A 23,169-nucleotide genomic window follows, 5' to 3' on the forward strand; every position below is an offset into this window, starting at 1 on the left:
GTTATCTTGTTGAATATACCATGTTCTAGATTTTTCTGTGTTTCATCATAGAGTTTCTTTTTTTTTTTTTTTTAAGATTTTATTTATTTATTTGACAGAGATAGAGACAGCCAGCGAGAGAGGGAACACAAGCAGGGGGAGTGGGAGAGGAAGAAGCAGGCTCATAGCAGAGGAGCCTGATGTGGGGCTCGATTCCGTAACACCGGGATCACACCCTGAGCCGAAGGCAGGGGCTTAACTGCTGTGCCACCCAGGCGCCCCCATCATAGAGTTTCTAAACTGCAGATTTCCTGTAAGTGGAAATGAAGTCTAGTGGCCTCACTAGATTCAGCCTTATGGCAGGAACACTTTATGGCAATGTAATCTTTCGACTGGACCACCTCAGGGAGATGGAATGTAAAGATGTCCCACTACTAGTAATTTCAAATTGGATCACTTGGTTCAAGGGGTAACTGCCATCGCTTTCCACTGACAAGTTAAAGTTTTCTCTTTGTGTGGAACAAGTAATCTCTGCAATGACAATTTGGCACTGCATGAACGCCCTGTAACCCAACCATCTTTTATCAACGATTTTAGCATGGGCTGCAAAATGGCGATCTTTAATTCCATCATTCCTCCTACATTTAATAGCTGGCATTCTGCTTTAAGAAAAGTATTTCTTCCTCACACTTTCTCTCTCTCTCTCTCTGGTAGTGGGGGGATAGTTATTATTGTTTTGTGGATTTAGTTCAAACCAATGTGTTGTAAATGGTTTCTGTCATTGTTTTTGATACTCAAATTATCCGAAATTTGGCCAGGAAGAGCCCCTCCTCGCATATTCTTTTGTCCTTTTGACATAATCCTCTTAGCCCTTGAGAATTTTCTTGCTTTCAAACACAGTAGGCTTCTCAGGCACAACTTGCACTTGCCTTGCCTCAGGTCTGGAATGAGCCACTTCTCCAAGAAGCTCTGGTTCCTTTTGGTGGAGAATGGTAATAAGAAACCAAATATGAGTGTGCCAAGCATTTTAATTTTTGGTGAAATTATTCCAATAGAAGCACCAGCCTTTAGCTAGCACCAAAAAACCCCCGATGAAGTAAAATATAAATTTCAGGAGCACTCATCGGAATACTATTCTTTGTGATTTTCAATTATTTTCATAGTCATCCTCTAGATCTCAAAAATCATAAATTTTGCTGATGGAAGACAGTAAAGCTATAAAGTGAATAAAATATTTTTTGTATAAAATATTCTTCATTAAATTAAGAAAGCCTCAGATCTGAAGCAGAATAACACTATCTAAAATAATGTTTTTGGTGGAAACGGTCTCCAAATATTGACAGTGATATCCAAGAAAATGTTGGAGCAACTTTTCTCAGGATCCATGGTTTTGCATTTCACACAGCAACTGTCCTTTTTTTTTTTTTTCAAAATAAAAAAAAAAAAAACAGGCCATAAAATATCTCCTCATCTCAAATGTGTTTTATAGTGTGTCTACTGAGTACATGATACAATACTAAGAAGCCTGGTTTTAAAATCAGATCTTTGGTTTGTATGATTTATCTCAATTATTATCTTCTTAAAGAAAGAAGGTCTTTCTTTCTTTCTTTCTTTCTTTCTTTCTTTCTTTCTTTCTTTCTTTTTCTTTCTTTCTTTCTTTTAGAGAGAGAGGGAGAGTGCACACCCATGAGAGGGCAGAGGGGCAGAGGGAGAGGGAGAGACAGAATCCCCAAGCAGAGTCCTTGCTGAGCGTGGAACCCAGCACTGGGCTCAACCCTAGGACCCTGAGATCATGACCTGAGCCAAAGTCAAGAGTTGGACACTCAACCGACTGAGCCACTCAGGCACCCCAAGAAGGACTTTCTTATGTTCATCAACTAGGGCCCGAGTGCCCAGGCACTGGGGATTTAGCAGAGGACAACACAGACAGTCTCTGCCCCTGTGGCATCTAGTGAGAGAGACAAACGCCAGCAAAGAGTGACGTATAGTAACGGTAATATGTTAGATGCTGAAGAGTGCTATGGCAAAAGATGGGTCAGGGAAAGGGAACAGGGACAAATAAGGTAGGAAGGAAAACCACAATTTGAAATCACATGGTCAGGGAAGGGTGCACGGAGAAGGTACTATTTAGGACAATGGCACAGGGATATCTGGGGAAGAGCCTGGGACATGCACATCAAAGGCTGGCCAGGCAGGAGTATGCAAGGTATGTTGTAGGAACAAGGAGACCAGTGTGACTGGAGAGAGAGAGAGCAGTGCAGACTGGGAGGAGTTCAGGGGTGCAGACTGTGTGGTCACTGTGAGAACTGTGACTTTCACTCTGAGGGAAATGCGAAGCCATTGGAGGGCTCCGAATAGAGAAGTGACCAGATCTGACTTGCATTTTAACTGGAGCACACTGGCTGCTGAGTTGGGAAGAGCCTGCTGGGGGGTCAAAGTCAGAGGCAGGGAGAGGAGGAAGAGAATAGTATGGAGAAAATTTGAGGCAGTAGACATCAAATGGAGGCTAAGTAAGCAGGTGGGTTTATGAATCTGGAGTTTAGATGAGAAGTTTGGGCTGGAGAAGGGAAATGTACGTTGACAGCATATAGATGGCATTTAAAACCATGCAGCGGATGAGAAAACAAAGCAAATGAATCTAGAAACAGATGAGAAAAGGTCTTCGGTTAGATGTGAAAAGTTAGGGGAGGTGAGGGAGATCCAGCGAAGACCAAGGAGGAGTGGCCAGTGGAATTGGCGGTACACCTGGCGAGTCTAGTGTCCCGGCTCCCAGAGAAGAAACCTCCCAAGAAGTGAAGAATTATAACATGTTAATGTGTCTTTTAATCACAGGTGGAATTTTAGTTCCCATATTCCTCCTTATAGTCAATCAATTTTAATATATAAAACTAAGAACTAAATATATGTGGTAACATTTCTAAAAATAATATTGTAGAAAGAAGTTACAGTTCATAAGAAGAGATTAATTGCAGGACCACTCTGCTTAACTACTCCCATCTCTCAGATTACACATACATGCAGATCCTTGTAATATATAGGTGAAGAACGCAAATGCATCCTCATCCTCTTTAGAAGGTCGTCATTAACACCCTTTTCTCTCCACAAGTTAGTGAGAGTGAGAGCTGCAGGTGGTGATGTCTTGACCTGGACCTGAGCAACAGTCCAATCAGCACAAGCCTGTAGGAACACCTGGATTTAGACATTTCTGCTCCAGGAAACGCCTCCTTGCATTTCTTCATTATAGAAACAACAGGTGGTCACTTGAGCCACGGCCTCAATAATATGCAAATGGAGAATTTGATAACCCGTTTAGTTAGCCCAAAACTGCCTCTTTCCAAACGGTGCTGCCTTGGTTTTGTCTGGTGATGACCATCAGCTTTTTCCTAAAAGGCATTGATTGGCAACCAGGAAGAGTTCTAGGCTTGTGAACCCTGGACCCTGATCTTTCTCTCTTAGAGATGTTGCCAAAACCCCAGAGCAAAGATTCTGTTATGAGGGATATGAGGGAACTTTCTGTCCTTGCTGCCATTCCTTGTGACCTTGCTCTCTCCACCCCCTGCCGGCACCCTCCTGGACTCCTTCCTCTCTTGCTTGCTGTAGCTCCTGGCGCCCTGCAGCGCTTTGCTTTCCCTGCTGCCGCCGGACCGTAGGTAGCTGTTTCCAGCCTGCCAGCACCTGGCTTCCGAGCCACCCCTGCTGCTCTTGCCCTGAGCCGACCTTTTCTGGATTGCCAACATTCACACTAAAGGGTGCCTCTGTAAGTCTAATCCTGTAGTTCTCGGGAGTATTTCTGTCTGTATTTCTTTGTGGTGATGGGGACTCTTAACTCCCTCAGACACCACTGTTTTCAAGGTGAATTCCTGGTACAGTGCCTCCTGGAAGATCAACCAGCAGGACACAGACCACATCTCCATGCATACAATGCTACCATGTTCCCATCTTTAACCACCACTTCGTAACATCCTTCCCCCACAGCAGTGAAGCTCCGTGTGAGCTAGAAACCTTGCTTTGGTGAAGGCTGACAGAGCCTTCACAAGCAGCTGCTTTAACATGGAGGAAGTTAGGGAGAAGATACCAGTGGTAAGCACCACGGGACACTATATTTCACCCGGCACCAATGGCGCAGGGCCCACAGGCTGTGGCTGGCCTCCCAGGCCTATTCCCCCACCCCTGCCCCCACCACCATTCTGTTCCTACTGTTAGTAATGGCCAACGTCGCCCTGTCCATCCAGACCACCTTCTCTAATGGCCTTTTCTGTCCTCTTAATATTACCAGATGACTAGATAACCACTCTGACTTCATACAAAGGTGATGATGGCTAATGGCTTCAACTTATAAATAACTTTGTATTTAAACAAGGGTCTTCTAGAAGCCATTGTTCTAACTCAGAGGAGTCACTTGCTGAACTTGGATTGATGCAAAATCGGATCTTTCTGCATCTCCCTGGGACAAGGAAGTCTCGTGTCCACATGGATTACCACTTCTTATCTTTATGATTAATATCAGCTCGCACCACAAATCTCATTTCATCAGCAAGCCTTCCTTATATGACGATCTCAGCTCAACTCACTCACCCATTGTAGTTCATTTCTCTGCAGCACATTCATCACTACAAATTATATTTCTGGTTTCTTTACATATTAACTTATATATTATTTTACATATATTAATGAGTGAAGGTATATATCTAGCATCTCTCTCCATTAGAAATATAAGCACCATGAGAACAGGGACCTTGTTTGTAGTTTTCTTGCTATATCCCCAGCATTTTGAATAATATCTGCCATATGGACATTCAATACGTATTTGCTACATGAATGAACAAATGAATGAAAGGAATGGCCATTACCTCTTATTTACCATGAAAAATGGCTATGCAAATTCATCTGGTTCCTTCATTCCCTGGCCACACTAATGGCTTGGAATTGCTAATGGGCCCTAGAGCATCTCCGAACAGTCCAAATAGGAAGAGGCAAAGCCTTAGAGTTAAGCCTTCCTCTGCTGTAAGATTCATACGCTACCTCTGCTGGATCTCTAGCCCTGGATCCTTCGATGTCTGATAGGTGTACAAACAGCTTGGAAGGTGGCCACGGACACCCATAAGTCACTGTTGTTATCCTGATCTTGTTATCCTGAAAAAGAACAGTGGAAATCCAATGTTGCTTTAACAAAGATTAGGGTGAAGGGAAATAGTGGCATTCACAGAATTATTCTCCACTGAAAGGCTAAACCTTCAGAATAATGTCAGTCCACTGTACAAAGCTGCATAAATGAATTCATCTATGATTCTGTAATACGCATACATCTGTCCTTCCCTTAAAGCAAAATCTACTTTAATTAAACCCCTAACACTCTGATTAAAGATGATAATCCTTTTGCTCTGTGAACTTGTGATAAGTATGTTCAATTTGTATCCATTTTTAAGAGACAGTGCTGCCTTTTGACACACACTTGCTTGCATGGCAGTATGTGAAACCTACTATTTATCTAAGATTAAGCTCTGCTTAAATCCTCTTCTTTGTCTTTAGCTGTTTGCAGCACTCAGTGTGTGTGTGTGTGTGTGTGTGTGTGTGTGTGTGTGTGTGTGTATTTATTTATTTATTTATTTATTTATTTTTTTAGGGTAAAAAAAGAATCCGTGTTATTTCTTTTGACAGATACTGGTAACTTTGGGGATATAGTCAGTCTTTATAATATTACTTTATTACAATTCAATGAAAGGGAGCAGAATCTTGATTTTAATTCATTTTTATATTCTTCTGCTGGTCCCAGCAATGAAGGATAGTGGGCTCTGGGAACTGCACGGTGATCACTGATAAAGAAGATATTACAACAAGGATTAACGATTACATTCGGTCGGGAGCTAGAGCATTTCTTAACTGCAAAATAGAGAAAAATCGGGGTTTTGAAATATTATTACACAAGGGTATGAGGCAACCAATTGCAGCTCTCTTCACCCTCCCAAGAGACGAACTGTGGCTCACAGAGGTTCAATAGCTTCCCCCCAAAACCCCCAGGTAACAAGCAGCTGAGCTGGGATTGGAACCAGCTCTGATCTGAGGCCCCTTTGCACCACGCTCTGCCAGGTCACCCAGCCACTCCCTGTGGCTACACAAGGTTCACAGTCTGTTCGAAACAGCCACGACAACAAAACTGCTGATTTCTCTATTTTAAAAGTGTGAACAGCCAGCTGTTGTACTTCAGCCAGCAAAGCCTAAGGGCTCAGCATATACCAAGATGGTTAGTGTTGGAATCAAATAAGGCACTAATTTGACACTTACACGGTAGTAGGCATAGCCATTATTTTGCCAAGAAAATCAGTCAGTGTATTTGGGAAATCAGGCATAAATGGTAGGGAATTCATTTATTACTTTTACAAAAACAAGATTTAAAAAAAATTCTTCTTCGTTGGTTTTTACATATTTTGAATCAAGGCGAGCCTCTGTAGTTTTATTTGATGTATTCTAGTTCTCCTCTCCTCCCCTCTACCCAACTCCTCCCTCCCACGATACCAACACACTCACATATTAGAGGACCATTTAGGGCCACTGGCTCAACCCTTTGTCTGGCTGACATTGCTTGTGACCTGTTTTGCCCTCGCTGTGACCCCAGTGGGGCATCCTGGGTGCCTTGCCTGGAGTCTCCCACCCCCAGCACATCTGTCCCATCCTCTGCCCATCTGCCGCATCTCTGGTTGAGGGTCCAGCAGCCAGCAGACGCTCAAGTACCGAAGGCTGCAGCTGGACCTCCTGGAGGTGATAGCATGGTCCTTACCCCAACAAGATGACGGGAAGCACATAAGCTGAGGGTGTGGACTTGGGAGAGCCCTCTGAGATCCAACTTTGCCCCTGGAATGAGACAACCTGCCTAAGGAAACCAAGTTAGAAAAAGACAGATGAGAACTGAGATTTCCTGTCTCCTGATCTCCACTCTCTCTACTATTCCATAAGGTGTAAAAGAGTAACATATTTACCTATTGACAGATCACTTGCATTCTCAATTTTTTTGAATAGGCATTAACAGCAGCTTGCAATAAAGGATGAATGTTTATCATGGAACACTACATCAAAAACTAATGATGTACTGTATGGTGACTGACATAACAAAAAAAAAGGATGAATGTTTAATATAATTTAAGTGAAGGTAAAGAGAATAGAGGCATATATTTAAGGGAGTGGGTGGGGAGTTCTCAATATGAAAGAGGCCACCTGGGAGTACAGCACTAAAGCTAAATACTTAGATTTAGTTCTGAGTTTCCTAGAGGCCAAGTTGAAAATGGAAACACTTTGAATTACATAGCACTCATTATCTAAAAAAAGAAAGCATTTGAAGTTTATCATAAAAACTTCATCCAAATGTTAAACTTGAGTGAAATTGCCAACTATATTATAATGGATAGTGTCTTCAATAATACTTTTATAAAAGATATGGGGCAATTCTTGATAGAGTTCATGCTAAATCTTGGTTCTGTCTAAAATCAGCATTTCTTTGGGAACCTAAAGCATTGGGGCTCAGGTGTGTTGTTGTAACCTGATTTGATTCAGGATACAGTTTAAAGTCTTTAAAGCAATTGTTCTCAAATATTAATGTGAAAATAATTTATTGGTAAGGTTTTCTTTTCTAATGTAGATTCATGGTCCTCCCTCATCCTCATCCCTCATTCCACAGGTTCAGGATAGAGCCTATGAATTTGCATTATTAACAGGCTCTGGGGTCGCCTGCATGGCTCAGTCGGTTAAGCCTCTGACTCTTGGTTTTGGCTCAGGTCATGCTCTCAGGGTCTTGAGACCGAGCCCTACCTCGAGCTCTACAACTCAGCACGGAGTCTGCTTAAGATTCTCAGCCTCTCCCTCTGCCCTTCCTCCTGTTTGCACTCACTCTCTCATTCTCTCTCTAAAATAAATAAGTAAAATCTAAAAAAACCCAAACAGACTGAAACAAGCTCTGGTTCTGATCCAGGTGGCCAGGGGGGCACATCTGAAGAAATACCAGTCTAGAAGAATGGATTATTCCTATGCTCCTTAGCTCTGATCCACCCCTTTGAATATAAATTTTCTCCACTTGGTTTTGATTAGCAGCCAATAGCCTGAAATTGATGTTTCAGGGAAGACAGAGGATGTGCAAAGGCTCTGGGTTGTTGAGATTCCTACGCTTCATATTCCAGGCACACACCAAAGAAAGATGGGGTCTGCTCAATAAACTCAGACCTTGAAGAGGGAAGGGGGCCAGAAAAAGGCTGGGGATAAGTGGAAGAGGAAGTCATAAGGGCCAGCCTGGAAACTCCAAAGCTAACCTTTGCGGCTTTGCCATTTTCCAAGGCCCAGCCCTGTTTGGGTTCTGCAGTGCACAGGGCAATTTGTGCCTTGCCTTGCCCTCTTTGCCTACAGTTTATGCAAAAACCTTCCTGGAAGTCCATTCTGAATCAGAGAGGGAGGGCTGCAGTGGGGGGTCCACTGGGGTCTGTGGATGCCTAAGGATTCATGGTGGATTTCAGGGGCCCCTACCTCCCTGAAATTATACGTGAATATTTTGTGTGTATATGCATATGTGTATTTCTGTGATGACAACTTTCATCAGAAGCTCAAAGGGACCATAAACAATCCGAAAGAATGCAGAACCGCAGGGAATTCCTGGCACTGCTGAGGTGCACTGAGCTCCGTGTTCATGCTGGTGTGTTCCATCACACGGCAGCCTAAGGTCAGTTAGCCGACAACCTCGCTGGTGACAGCCAGGTCACTAAGTATCTCTCCGTAGGAGCCACTTTCCCAGCCCAATCTGAGGATTATGGTAGCAAAGCTGTCAGGCTTCATTTTGACAAATTGTTTTGGGTAATTAGTCCCTTTTAATTGCTCATGGAAATAGTAATTTTAGGTGACAAGATTATTATATGCTGCTTGTTCATGGGTCCTCCGGGGTCAAGAAAACACCACTGGGGTTGCTATGACCTGTTCTTTTCCATCTTTGGCATTCCCCTTGAAATCACCAGAAAAGACGTTTAGTAAAGTCAGCTCCCGCTCTGTGAAAAGTACAGAGCACGAGTTTCCTTTTATCCTTTTGCCAAGTGAAAGATTAGAGAAGGACTTTCAACTTTTCCCTGCTACTGCCAGCCCATGTCAGGCTTCACAGACTTGCTGATCATTAACTCGAAGAGCTGAGGAAGTTTCTAGCCCTTCCCTTTGCTTATTTACCTGTTCAACCAAGTTGCTTTACAAGCGAGTGAGTTTTGAATAAACAGGGTCCTAGGTGATAAAATATTTGACTCAGCTCAAGCCGAATATTTTCATTGCTTTTCACTTCACTGAACAGGAGGGTCAGTTTGACCAGTAGGTCAGAGGAGGTCTGGGTAATGGTTCACCGTGTGCCTGCTCAGGGGAGCAGTGGATGGAAGGCAGAGAACTCTTCTCAGCACTTTAGGAGGCTGGGAATTGACTGGCTATTTACTAACTGTGTCATTCTGGGCCATTTATTTGACCTTCTTAAGCCCTCATTTCATCATCTGTCAAAGGGGATAAAAATAATAGCTAGCTCATGGTACAGCCGTAAGGACTAAATGATATCATACATACCCGGCATATAACAAGAACTGAACCAAACAAAAAAGATAGCATCTCTTATCATTACAGTCCATTTCTCCTTCCTAAATCCAGATCTTATTAAGAAGTCTGAATTATTGGGGAGGCCAAAAAAATAAATATTACGTCCACACCCAATTTGATCTCCATGACTTATAAGCTTGTTAATGTCGGCACATCTAAGCCCATGTACACCGGCATGTATAACTATCCAAAATGTTGTAGATGCAAATTTTAAAAAATTTGCTCCTTCATGGCACTAGCTTTTAGGTTTATGCATTTCATTTCATATTTTCCTTCTCAAATTTCATAAAGGGTCAGGGATCACATTTATTGGTATATCCTGAGATCTGCATTCATAGCTCTTCTCCATTTACTTTACTCTTCACCAAGGGCTGAAGTAGGCGAACTCAAACACTGCAGCACAGAGTCAAATGCCATCTCAGGAGTAATGGCTAGCTCTCCAGAAATACCCTCAAGTGCGAAGATCCTTCTTTAAGAACTGGCAATAGGAAATAGAAAGCCGAGAGCTTTGTGTGTCTAGGACGGCCAAGATCTCTCCTTATTCTTGTCCTGAACCCAAAGCATTTCTGAGCCTTAAAAATGAGAAGGGAGAGTGCTTAAAATTATCCCAGTTACCTAATTTAGATGGCGTTTTTGATGGTGTCCCTAGAAATATGAATTATACGGAAGGCTAGAGGGTACAGCAGGTTGCATCTATGTAACAGAAAATAACACAAAGCACCTATGCTAGGGCGATTGGGATATTTGTCTGGTTTCTACACAAAAGACAAGCCCATTTGTTCAGTAATGATGTTACCTGCTCTTCTAGCTCCTGTGGTCCATGTGACACATCTTGACAGACTTAAATGGGACCAGATCAGCTTGCCCGAAGAGCAACAGCCTCAGCCCCTAATCTCCAACTTCATCAAACAGCAGCTTGGATTTCATGACCAGATGTCATAACTGTGCAGCCCAATCCTTCCCTGAAAGTTTGTAATTCAGATTGTAATGCTGAAGTCATATATTATTTGTGACGTTTTTATGTAGTTCTTATCCATGTACTAAAATCATAATAGAATGGTTTTATAAAACCCCTTTCTCTTGAAAAATGAATTTATTGTAAAGGAATTTAATGCTTAACATTAAATTAAATTAAAATTTCATCTTAGAATAACTAAGTTAGTCTTAATTAAAAATATAAAACTCCTGGATTGTAACATTTGGAGTTTCATATGCAGCATTAATTAAGCTCACATCAAAATAGATTAGCCACTTGTAGATACGGTTACCAGTCACTGTTTCTGAAACCAGTCCAGAAATGTTGGAACATTGTCAGGCACTTACTAGGTATTGGACAAGTGACAGGCCTTGATGAAGCACATTTAGGATATCCACAGAAGAAAAGTGTCGGTGTAATGTAGGTCTAGAGGAGAAAGCCCCCTTCGGGAAACCTGACCATTCTTGTTTTCTACCCCCTGCATGATTTCAGTGCGCCATGGAATAGGGAGGCTTATGTTTGCCTACGTTGGTGATTTTATCATGGAATATAACAATTCTAGACCCCACATTTATGTTCAGATGAAAACCCTGGGTAATGCAGAGAATGATCCTGATTTTTGCAGAATTCACAAACGACTAAATTGCCTTCTAGCATTTTTCTTGTCTTTTGAGGAAATGCTTTGAGGAGGCTATATTTTTAAATCTCATTTCAATACTAACCTAATAGGCTGAGGAATTAATAGCAACTGAGTTTAGACTTGAGTTTAGGATGTGAAAGTCATACTTTTGTTTGACTGGGCCGTGTAGTGGTTGCTGCCCTCTGGGGTCTTTCTAAAGCCTGCAGACTTAGAAGTTGGGAAGCTGGGTGGAGGGATGGCTGATGCTTGTATAGTGTGTAATGTTGTGTACAGATATTTATATGGTTGTGGCTCAAATAAAGTTGACTTCCAACCCTAATAAAGATTATTTGCATCCTGAAACCATTGCCACATGAGTGACAGAGCGGAGGCCCAGGGTGGGGTTCCCTGTTGGTAGTCAACACGGTCTAGGCTGGTGGGGCCTGAGGGGGACGGCTCCACTCAGAAAGGGATTTTCTCTTTTAATCAGTGACAATAACCAACCCCCCGAGAGGTGCAAATGTAGGAGGACATCTTTTGGCAATAGATATGCTTCGAGTGCAATTTTTAAGGTGCCTAATAACTGACATCAAATACAAAGATCAGAGGTAAAAGTAATGTAGACTAACACAGCAGCCACTAGTGAGGTTTTCACTTTGTTTCATATCGTTTTAGACCACGTGGAATACATCATAGTGCTCTCCATAAGCCTTCAGGTTGAACTTTTACCTGCAGGTCCTGGAAAATCTCCTTTATTTTCCTTTCTATTGGGAGAAGAGGAGGTTATGAAAGAGAGAGAGCGAGAAGAAGAATTACAGTTCATCATCCTCTCAGCTCCTGACTAGGAGTGTGTATGTGCGTGTGTGTGTGTGTGTGTGTGTGTGTCCGCCTACATAAGTTTGTGTATGTGTGTTTTCCCCACTAGTTATTTCCCATCTCAGAAAATGGTATCAGCTGAGCAAGCCAGGAACCTGGGAAACCTCTTTGATGATTCTGTCTCCTTCCAGTCAATCGCCAAATCCTATTAATTGATTCTCCTAAATGTTTCTCCAATGTGTCCACCACCTTCCTGGTCCTCAAACCACTGTCCTCCCAGCCAGCCTCACCCACAGCTCCCCACAGCGCCCTCTCCGGCCTCCTCAAAGTACTCACCACAGCTTGCAACTATGATGTGATTTGGGTCATTATTTAATTGATGTCTACTACCTAGACTGTAAGGTTCACGAGGGCAAAGTCTGTACCTGTGTTAATCGCTGATGTATCCCAAGAACCCACAACAGTGTCTGTCACATACTAGGTGCTCAATAAATATTCTTTAAATGAAGACTGAATCCTCTTGAAAGCATTTCCCTTATAAACTCTCACAAAATGCCCCTAATCTTTGCAAGACTCATCCTTCCCTTAGTCAGTCCCTTGTCAGCATGGCTTCCTGACTGTCCCTCCCATCTCACTTTTGGGGGAGGAAAAGCCTCTGTACCATCAGTGTAGAGTTGTGGCGATGTCCAGAACCTCTTGTTTTCTCCTATAGCATATGGCTTTCCCTGCTGTCACAGCCAAACCCAGATTGACCACCTTCAGGAAGGTCTTCGAGCTTAATTCCCCCTCAGCCCGTCATAACTTCCCTTCTTGTTCCCTTCAAACTAGGGTTACACTGGGAAGATATCAATTTGCTCTCATTCCTATATTGTGTTGAGAACATTCATCCTTTTTCATGAATTTGGCTTATAACGGCCCAGTTTGTCCTCATTTGAATGGCCCATGTCTCCCTTCCACCCTTAGACTGCCATGGAGTAGTCCTCTCTAGGTATTCTTGGACTGCTCACCTGTGCCTGCCCTATGTCTGGACACTGACTTTTCCCTTCACTTCCAATTCCATCTTCTGCACTCATTTCATCTTGGCCTCCTCGTACACTCTTCAAAAACAGACAGGCTTGCAAAAACTCGCTTCTGGTTATTGCTGTGTATGGGTGTTTGTGTGCATTTTTGATATGTTTGTTCCTTTGTTCATTCATTCATTATAAATACATATCCCTCCTTCTTTCCTAAAATAATTACGAACAGTTTACAAGGATAATAAAAGCACATCAAAATAGTATAAATTAGAATAAATGGGGAAGGAAGGGAAACACGAAGGGAAGGGGCATCACTGGCACAGAGCCTGGAGCTGATACCAAGCATAGGTGCATTCCATACAGTCTATTCATTGGCAGATGGCAGGCCCTAAATTGGCTTTGGGCTGGCTAGTGTCACTTCATAAAGAGAAAATTTTACAATGCCTCTAAGATAAAATGTGAACTAATAATTAGGAGAAGAGCAACTAGTCCTGATTCTAAGAGGTCACACTGTAGTGTAGTGAGGAGCGTGGGCCCTGAAGCAGATGGCCTGGGTGTGGGAGGTGGGGTGGGCAGTGGTCAACGCATCCACTCCAGGTGTTTCTCAACACAGGTACACATTCTGATCACCAGGTAAGACTTCAAAAAACAACATTTGGAGTCCTTCCTAGGCCAACTAAATAGGAATCTCTGGGAGTGAGCCTGGGAAGCCCTATTTAAAAAATCTCCCCTGGTGATTTGCTGCCAGGGTCAAGAGCCAATGATTTAGAAGAATGGGTAGTCTGTGAATATGGCAGGGCATTCCTCTAGGTGAACTTCTACAAGTCTTTAGATGGTGTCTCCCCCGGAATAGTTATATAAAGATCAAGCTCTTTCACTTGACTCTATTCCTCAATGTGTGTATATACACACACATATACATTTAATTGAGATATAATTGACAAATAAAATTGTCTATATTTAAAGTGTACAATGTGCTAATTTGATACACATACACATTGTGAAATGACTACCACAATCAAGCGAATTGACACCATCCACTACTTCACAGTTATTTTTTTTTACAATAGACAAGATATGGAAAAAACACTAAGTGTTGATCAACGAATGAATAAAGAGAATGTGGCATATGCACATAATAGACAATTATTCAGTCATAAAAAGGAGGAAATCCTGCCATTTGTGACAACAGGGATGAAACTGAAGGGCATTATGCTAAGTAAAATAAACCAGACAAAGAAAGACAAATGCTGCATAGTAATACTTATATGTGGAATAGTTAAACAAAAAGAAGTCAAACTCCTAGACACGGAATAGCACGGCGATTACCAGGAGCTGGGGGTGAGGAAAATGGGGAGATGCTGGTTAAACTGGTTAAAGGATACAAACTTTCAGGTACAAGATGAATACATCCTAGGGATCACAGCATGGTGATTATATTCAATAATGCTATATCGTATACTTAAGGTTTACTCTTACAGTAAATTTCAAGTGTCCTCACCACAGAATAAATTTTTTTAAAAAGGAATTTTTGTATCCCCTCCAAAATGTATATGCTGAATTTCTGATCCCAGTGTGGCTGTATTTGGAGATGCGGCCCGTAAGAAATTATTAAGGTGAAGGAGATCATAGGGCAGGGCCCTGACTGGATAGGATTACCGTACTTTTAAGAAGGGACACCAGAGAGCTCACTCTCTTTCTCTCTATGTACCCGCTTACCAGGGAAGGGCCATGTGAGGATATAGTGAGAAGGTGGCCATCTGCTCACCAGATATGGAATAGGCTGGAATCTTGACCTGGGACTTCTAGCCTCCCGAATTGTGAGAAAATAAATTTGTTGCTTAAGCCACCTGCTATTTTGTCAGATTGAGCTGATTAAGATCTATGTTTTATGTGTATGTAATTATATATATATATATATATGAATTATATATGTGTGTATATATGTAATGAATTTACGTGTATAACTCTAACAATGTACCATGCACAGTGCAAGTGTGTGTGTGGTATATAATGATATAGGTACAAAAATAAACAAAAACCAACAAACAAATCCACAATAGATGGATAGATGATTAGATAGATAAAAGCAAATATATAGCTAACTGCCTGTCAACTTAATTTTGCTCAAATGTTATTCTTAACCAAACTTTCAGAGTAATATGTGTATATTACTCCATGTAATTTGCTATGTGAACTCATTAACCACCACAACCAGCTATTCAGTTCCACGTTTCACTTCTAAGCACCAGCAAACCATATAACTGACACACTTAACAATGGCTTAGTAAGACTGAATCTTTGGTCCAAAATACACTAAATAACTTCTCCTGGCTTATTTGTATCTAGTTATAGAATGTTATTTAGTGTTTTGTACCCTGTAGATCCCTAACAAGGGCTATAAACCATCAAGCTCAGGAATATAACAAAGTCAGTTTGAATTTTATTTCCAGCACTTAAAAATATAGCTCTTAACAGTTGGGACTCATTTTGGAGACTGTTGATAATATCTATGGGCCCACTCTGCAGGAGGAGGCATATTCATACATATACTCCCCAATTTGCATAAAACTTCATGGGTCCAGACACCTACCTCAGGCTGTTCATGGCAGGATAACTTGTGTCCCCTACCAGTGTCCAGACCCCCTGTTGGTGGCCCTTGCCATACTGCTGTCCTCTCCAGGTTCTGGTAATTGCTTCTTCCTACCCCCTCAGATCAGGGCTGGTAACAACTGTTCCCAGCTGCACCATCCTTTGTCGTTTCCTACATCTTGACCCCCTCCCCTTTGTAAATAGTCCTTTCAATAATTTTCTCAGTACCTCGGTTTAATTGTGCCATCTGATTCCTGCTGCGACCCGGTAATACAGCCTCCAAAATACATCTGGGGACCGAAAACTGTTTTGAAAAACACTGACATAAGAAACTCCATTCCATGTGAAGATCTTTCGATTACAATTTTTTTTACTGCAAAACAGAAGTTAGTATTTTTCTTTTTAACTGGTAGAATACTTTTAAAAAGATAATCTTCGATACAAGAATGTTTATTCGTACATGTAAGAATTCTCATGGAATTCTCCAAGGCTTGAAGCTTGAGAAACATGGCGCTTGACTTATTTTCCTAGCTGGCTGCTGGGCATCACGTGTATGAAAGAATTGAAAGCTTGGGTAAAAGACAGATAAATGGCCTCTGTTGCTTGCCTCCAAGCTACATGTCCCGTCATCCTGTCATGGAAGGAAATTAAAATTGTCTGACACATACTGAGTTTCATAAAGCCACACTGTCTACGGGATCCTGTGCTCCTGGAGAGGTCAAGACCATAAGTAGGTTTTTTGACGAACTGATCTACAATCTTCATTTCAGAATTAGAGCTAAATAAATTAATATTTAGGTATCAGGGTTTCTCTTTGTCCCTTTTAAAAAATAAATGAACTATATAAATATCTCTTTCCTCAGTCTCTCGGGACTTTTTCTATCTTCAAAGAAACCTAAAATAAGAGCCAGTGGCTCTGCCATCCAGTGCTCCTAAGATGAATAACCGAAATACTTATAATTTCAACCTGCTTCAGTATTAACTCCTCAACTGTTTTCCCCATTTCTGATTTGCTTTTTTACTCCCCCCAAATAGGTATCACTCAATCCAGAATTGATTTAGAATTTGTTTTTCTAAACACTGAGCATGACAGTTTTCACTAGAGAACAAAAAAACACTCTTCTCCCTGAAACCTTAAACTTGATTTAAATATTATTTTTATAAGTATAAAATAATTTTAAAATCATCAAGCAAAGAACCTAGAAACCAGTATTATAGATTTTGTAGAGGATTAATCAAGAATTAGCTACAAAAGGCAGTAATTCAGGATTGTGTCTATTTTTTTTAAGTTCTAAAATTTCTTAGAAAAGCTGTTAGTCTCTACAGTAGTTTAATCATTACCATCACAAAACACTGTGGACATTCCAGATAAATCATCTGAGTAATGTGATTTTGCCCCATATCCTATTAGAATAAGAAGAATGAATTATTTAAGATTTAGGTTCTACTTTTCATTTTTATATCACTTTTTTTTCATCTGAGTTTAAGGTCCTTTGCATTTTCATGTCTTCCCAACATTGCAACCAACAAAAACTAATTAAGAGGCAAACACAACGTTCTACTTACTGTGGGTAAATAATTAGCAGTGGAAACCAGTCCACTACTCAGATATATTACCTACTCTTCATTGTCCTTCCTTTCTCTTTCTTCCACTGGGACTCCAGAGAAGTCTCCTGTTATAGAGCTGGTTCCATGATTGATTTAAGGTTGCAATACCACGGATCTGCTCTAAATCAACAAGCAAATAATAGAAGAAATGTATTTATAAAGAATCTACTTCATGCAAGTCATAGTGAAAGATGTTGTGGGAGAGCAAGACACAGTAACTTCCTTAAGCAATGTATAGCCTAAGTTTGAGGCACTAAGACAAATGTGTTATAATTCAAAGGATAATCTGATAGACTCCAAAAGAGAGGTAGAAATAAAAGTGGGGAGTCAACAGAGAGAATATCATATGGAGCTAGGATTTGAAAGGGTTTTTTAGACAAGGTGGATTTGAGACAAGCTTTATTTAAGGGCCATAATTTTGAAAGAGATTGGAGAGGGCGTTTTCATTGAAAATAAAAGCATGAAATAAGACAAAGAAGGAAAATAATAGGACATTACTAATCTAGTCATGTCCCGTTTGGTTGGATCCGGAAAGGTAACTTGGGGTTCTATTATGTGGGACCCTACAAAGCAGGTTAAGGAGATGGGCCTTGAGCCTAAGCAAAAGGAAGTTGCCTCAGCCAAGAGGCATAAAGCAGAACCAATGAGGAGTCTGTTGGACGTAGTGGGAGGAGGGGGAGTAAGGTAGAGACAAATACCAGTAACAAGACACTGCATCTGGGTGTGGATGACCAAGACTTGGCCACTACCTTCCACAATATCCCAAGGTTGCAGGGAGGGCAGAGATGGATTAAAGACAAGCTGAGGCCGCCAAAGACACCATGTTCTTGTTAGACTAGTCAGCTCCTCTACTCATGAAGGTCAGCGCCTTCACATTTTCACCTAATAAGTTAAGCAGCTTACATATTTCAGAATAAAAGTTCCCTTTGTGTGAGAAGATGACGTGTTTCCAAAGTCTTTCTTTTGCTAAGAGGTCAAGGAAAGTTCAAGCATGACAGAGCCCGAGCGGCAGCTATGGAAGCGAATGGCAGATCAAAAGGGCAGATGAGGGAGAAATGTCGGCCATGGTCTCAGTATCTGTGAGATAACACTTTCTGGCTTTGTGACTAATAAAAATTAGCTTTCCCTGGAAGGAAAAATGTACAAAATTCAATATGTGAAAAAAGGCTCAATGGAATTCTGACACATAGTACAACATGGATAAACCTTGAAAATACTATGCTAAGTGGAAGAAGCCAGACACAAAAAGACAAATATCACATGATTCTTCTTATCCGAGGTACATAGAGTAGTCATATTTATAGAGAAAGAAAGTAGAAGAGTGGTTACCAGGGGCTGAGGGAAAGAAAACAGGAGAGTTATTGTTTAATGGGTAGAGTTTCAGTTTGGGATGATGATAAAGTTCCGGAGTTGGATGGTAATGACGGTTGCACAGTAATATGAATGTACAAAATGCCACTGAATTGGCTACTCAAGAAAGGTTACAATGGTAAATGTTTGGTATGCATATTTTACTACAATTTTTTAAAAGTGAAGTCTCAGTGAGGTCTGTATTGTGGTTTTTATGATGTCAAATTCAAATTTACTAATTTTTAGAGAGAAAGTTCATACTATGTGAACTGATAGGATCATCCCTGAAAGCTGGCCTTTCTACACGGGCCTCTGTTCTACAGGAGGAGTCATGGTCTCTAAGAAGGTTACATGGGAAGTTAGGAATCAGAGCAAAGGAGTTGGGTATGGTAATGGTTACCAGTAGAGAGATTGTTTGGCCTAATGTTCTTGTCTTCAGGGTAGGAATATGTCCACCAGAGGGGTCTGAATCTTTGCATTAGCCCACCTGGGTACTCTTCCTCAAGATAGTGTAGACAACCAAGGTTATTTTTCAAAGCACAGTTCATCATAGTCACGAATCCAGTGAGAAAATATGATGAACACATCAATAGCTACCAGAAAGAATGATTAAATCTAAAATACTCACTAGAGAGAAGAGAAGAAGAGTGACACCCAGGAATATTTCTACAGGATCAAAATCTGATTTTAAAGTGAAATTTTCCTGCATCAACCCAATATGCATTGCTCTCAGTATAAATGCTTTGGTGTCTCAATGACAGTAGAAGACCAATTAATAAGGCTATTTATCTTTGCAGGGTGACATAGCACATACAGGACTCTGTAGGATTGAAATCAGCTACCAAAGAAGGAAAGAAACTGATGCGAAGTGGAAGAAACTGATAAGAAAAAAATGAAAGGAAATATTGAGAGGGCAGGAAGACTAGCAAGGAAGGAAGGCAGTTGTGAAATCATGTTATGTGAAGGAAGAAGTCTACAGGGGTTCTGCAAGATGGAGAGCTAACATATCCCCAAAGCACTGGAAACATCTACAAAAGCTGTATGAAATAGTTTTGGAAGAGAATTAAAATATGCTTTAAAAAAGAAAATTTAAAGCCAGAGTGGTGACCTGAATGGATACCTGATAACCCAGAGGCTTGGGTTTAAAACTCATGTAGACATGAGGCCTTATTTTGGGTGCGGCAAGGTGTTGGAACTAAGACCCCAAAACCCTAAGATCCTCAGATCCAAAAACCATGTATTTCCCAGAAATCCAAACTCCATGCTTGATCCTTATTCAGACTAGGAGTTTAAATTTATGTTATATTCCATGAAACCTCATTTAAAATATAAACAGAAAATTTGGTGAGGAAGCAGAGATGCCCCTGGCGTAAGTAAATGCAAAATGGTGCTGGGGAACATAGACACACTTATGTGGCCAGGGATTCTCACAAAATGACAAGTCTCACTGAAGATGAGCCCATGATAAAAAGTCACAGAATAAGCAAGTAACGATTTTTGTGTGAGGCACAGGCAGTGGACACAAGATACAGGAAGATTAGACCCAGTAATGTGAGTTACTAGAACGGAACTTAGAAAGTGACTACCAAAGAAAAGATCTTTAAAATTATTAAAGCTATAACAGAAGTAATTAAAACACGGGAATGAGAAATGCAAAAAGACAAAGCCACTTTGAATAATGTTGATGCTGCTGCTGATAATAGTACAGCACTGGCCACTTGCTGGCCCTTTTCTAAATGTTTTGCAAATGTGAACTCATTTTGGGGCACCTGGGTAGCGCAGTCAGTTAAGCGGCCGTCTTCGGCTCAGGTCATGATCCTGGGATTGAGCCCTGCCTCAGGCTCCCTGCTCAACAGGGAGTCTTCCTCTCTGTCCCCTGTTCTTGAGCTCTCGCTTGCACTCTGTCTCTCTCTCCCTCTCAAATAAATAAACAGATAAATAAAATCTTTTTAAAAATATTAACTCATTTAATCCTCACAGCAACACTATTATTATTGTATTATGAGGTATAGTGTTTTGCCATTTTATAGAAGAGGAAAGTGGGACAGAAAGGTTAAATAACTTGCTCTAGGTCACAAATTTAATAAGTGGCAGAGTTGAAATTTGTACAAGGATGTTATTTATACAAATGTCTTAGTCCATTTAGGCGGCTATAGCAAAATAACATAGACTGGGCGGTTTATAAACAACAAAAACCATTTTTTCACAGTTCTGGGGGCTGGGAAGACCGAGATCAGGGTGCTGACAGATCCAGTGTCTGGTGAGGCTTGTTTCCTGGTTCATAGACAGCAGTCTTGTTAGTGCAACCTCATATGGTGGAAGGGGCAAGGGAGCTGCCTGGAGCCTCTTTTACAAGGGCACTAATCTCATTCATTTGGGCTCTCCTTTCGTGACCTCATCACCTCCCAAAAGCCCCTTGTCCTAATACCAACACTGGGGGTTAGGATTTTAATACATGACTTTGCAAGGGGTGGGAGGTAAGCACACTTTCAGTCTACATACCAGAATATAAGATCTTAACCACTACACCAAACCAAAGAGCAAATTTTATTTCCAAATGAAATTCCAAATTTCAAAGCCTTTCAAGATTTAAAAACTACAAAAATGAAAAAAACTTGTAATTGTAAAGGAAACTCAGTGAACGAATTAAGTAGCAGATTAGGCACAGTTGAAGAAAGAATAAGTGTAAAATAGAACTGAAAAAATCTGAAAATACAGCACAGAAAGAAAAAGAGATGGAAAATATAAAAGCAAGAGTAAGAAATATAGAGAATAAAACGAAAAGATCCAACATATTTCTAACAGAAGCTTGTAGCAGGAGAGAATATAGAGAACAATAAAGAGGTAATATTGAAAAATGTAGTGGCAGAAATTTCCAGAATTGGTGAAAGACATGAATATTCAAGAAGCACAGCATAAGTAAAAGCAAATCACACATGGAAATTTTGTAGTGAAACTAAGAAAACTAAGAGAAAATATCAAAAGCAAGCAAAAAATGAGTGGGATTCCCTATAAATGAACAATTAGACTAACAGCACATATCTCAATAGCAGCCATAAATTCTAGAAGATTCTAGATTATCTGGAAGAGAATATCTTCAGAGTCTTAAGGGCAAATATTATAAACCTGGAGTTTTATACCCAGGTTGGATATTATTCAGACAGGAGGACAAAATAAAAATCCTACACTTCGGATTCTTGCTGAAAGAGCAGGTAACATTAAAATAGAAAACTGAAGTGTGATCAATTCAGTCTGTGCACTGTGAGGAAGATTACATGGAGACTCCCCCAAAAGAGTAAGACAATTGAAACGAGTCTCCTCTCTGTAAAAGGATGAGTTGAGGGAATATCTGAATGTTTGCAAAGGGTGCAGGTAAGGAAACCTTTCAGCTCGTGACCCTGCTCTAGATGAGAGTTACTCGGAAATTGGCAGCCATTGCTTAGACTCAACACTGCTCGTATGCCCACCACACAAGCAGCCCATTGGCTCAGAGGTCCATTTCCACAGGCATTTTCTCTGCATCTGCCAGCTGAATTCTTGAGGAGGTGTTACTAGCATTTCTTCTCTGTTGTTTCCGTGCATTTTTTCATTTACTATGGAAGACTAAATAGTCTCAAGGGAATAGTTTCATCCCTTGGGGCCAGACAGAGTTGGAGCCTGCCTGCAGGCAGAAGAGACACTTGGGTTCTCTCCTGGATGCAGGCCACTACGAAATCACAGTACTGCTACATCCTGACAAGCCATGCCAAGGAGAATGGTGGCTGGTGGGGGACTTCCTGTGGAAGAGTTGGCCTGTGATCACATCTCAAATATTAGTCCTTTACTTCTCTGATCATAATCCCCTTTTAGTCTCTAAGCCGTCAATAAATCCTGTGAATCGCTACAGGCTGATCATAGCTATTAGTGTGTGGAATTAAGGAAATTCCCTGTTTTCATGCTCAGGGCCAAGCTTAGAAAGAGAACAGCAACTGCCTATGTGAGGAAAAATATGAGATGGAAAAGTCTTCAGAGCATAGGGCTTTGGTTGGAGCCACAGGGCTGGCTAAGATGACAAGCTGCAACCGGGACACATTTGTATGACATATGGGCATTTCCAGAAATGTGGAGAGGAATGGCAGGTAAAAATACAAGCTGATGGTTATGGCAAAACTATTGATATATAAAAAGGAAGCAAAACTTTATAGTCACTAGTTGGGAAGTCATTTGGTGCTTAAATAGATCTTAGGAAAGAAGGTTTTGTAGGCTAGACCTTGGAAACAATGGCTTAAGGTAGTAGCCCTCCTAGAGGATTCATATTTTCATAAATGCTTCACTCCTGAAAGGAATTAGGCATCTATTGCAGATCATGGGGGATCATTTAAGGGTAGGGGGGTTTCCAGGAGACTTTCTCAGCACTTCCTAAATCACATAATGATACATTTGATTCCATATCCAGGTAAAAACCCAAGAGTCACCACTACCTGACTTGTGGCTATGTCCCATCATTTTCAATCGAGACCCAGCATAGTTCTAGATATTCGGGACAACAAAGGATGGCCAGATTGGTGAGTCCTGAGACTAGGAGGCAGTAGAGTTCAGGGCTCAGAAGCCAGGTCACCTGGCTTTAAATCTAGCTT

At 41.1% G+C, this 23,169-nt stretch overlaps 2 protein-coding genes across 3 annotated transcripts in view; one reads left to right on the top strand and one right to left on the bottom strand.

Moving 5' to 3' along the window:
- UPP2 (uridine phosphorylase 2) overlaps positions 1–10,742 on the top strand; it is a 38,980-nt gene extending 28,238 nt beyond the window's left edge. The window contains 1 exon segment of the mRNA XM_087861161.1: positions 10,385–10,742. Within this exon segment, the coding sequence (XP_087717287.1) occupies positions 10,385–10,518 (134 nt within the window). The 3' untranslated portion in view covers positions 10,519–10,742.
- A 774-nt stretch (positions 10,743–11,516) lies between these two features.
- The window catches only part of CCDC148 (coiled-coil domain containing 148), a 242,728-nt gene continuing 231,075 nt past the window's right edge, over positions 11,517–23,169 (bottom strand). For both annotated transcript variants that reach the window (XR_015723919.1, XM_087860951.1), the window contains exon 15: positions 11,517–17,323. Coding sequence is in view for 1 of the 2 variants with exons in the window: in XM_087860951.1 (XP_087717077.1) it covers positions 17,297–17,323 (27 nt within the window). In the remaining variant the exon portion in view is untranslated. The remainder of the gene's footprint in view (positions 17,324–23,169) is intronic.

Source organism: Ursus americanus, chromosome 1, assembly GCF_024610735.1.
Source record: "Ursus americanus isolate L20-20 chromosome 1, mUrsAme1.1.p, whole genome shotgun sequence".
Taxonomy (NCBI): domain Eukaryota; kingdom Metazoa; phylum Chordata; class Mammalia; order Carnivora; family Ursidae; genus Ursus; species Ursus americanus.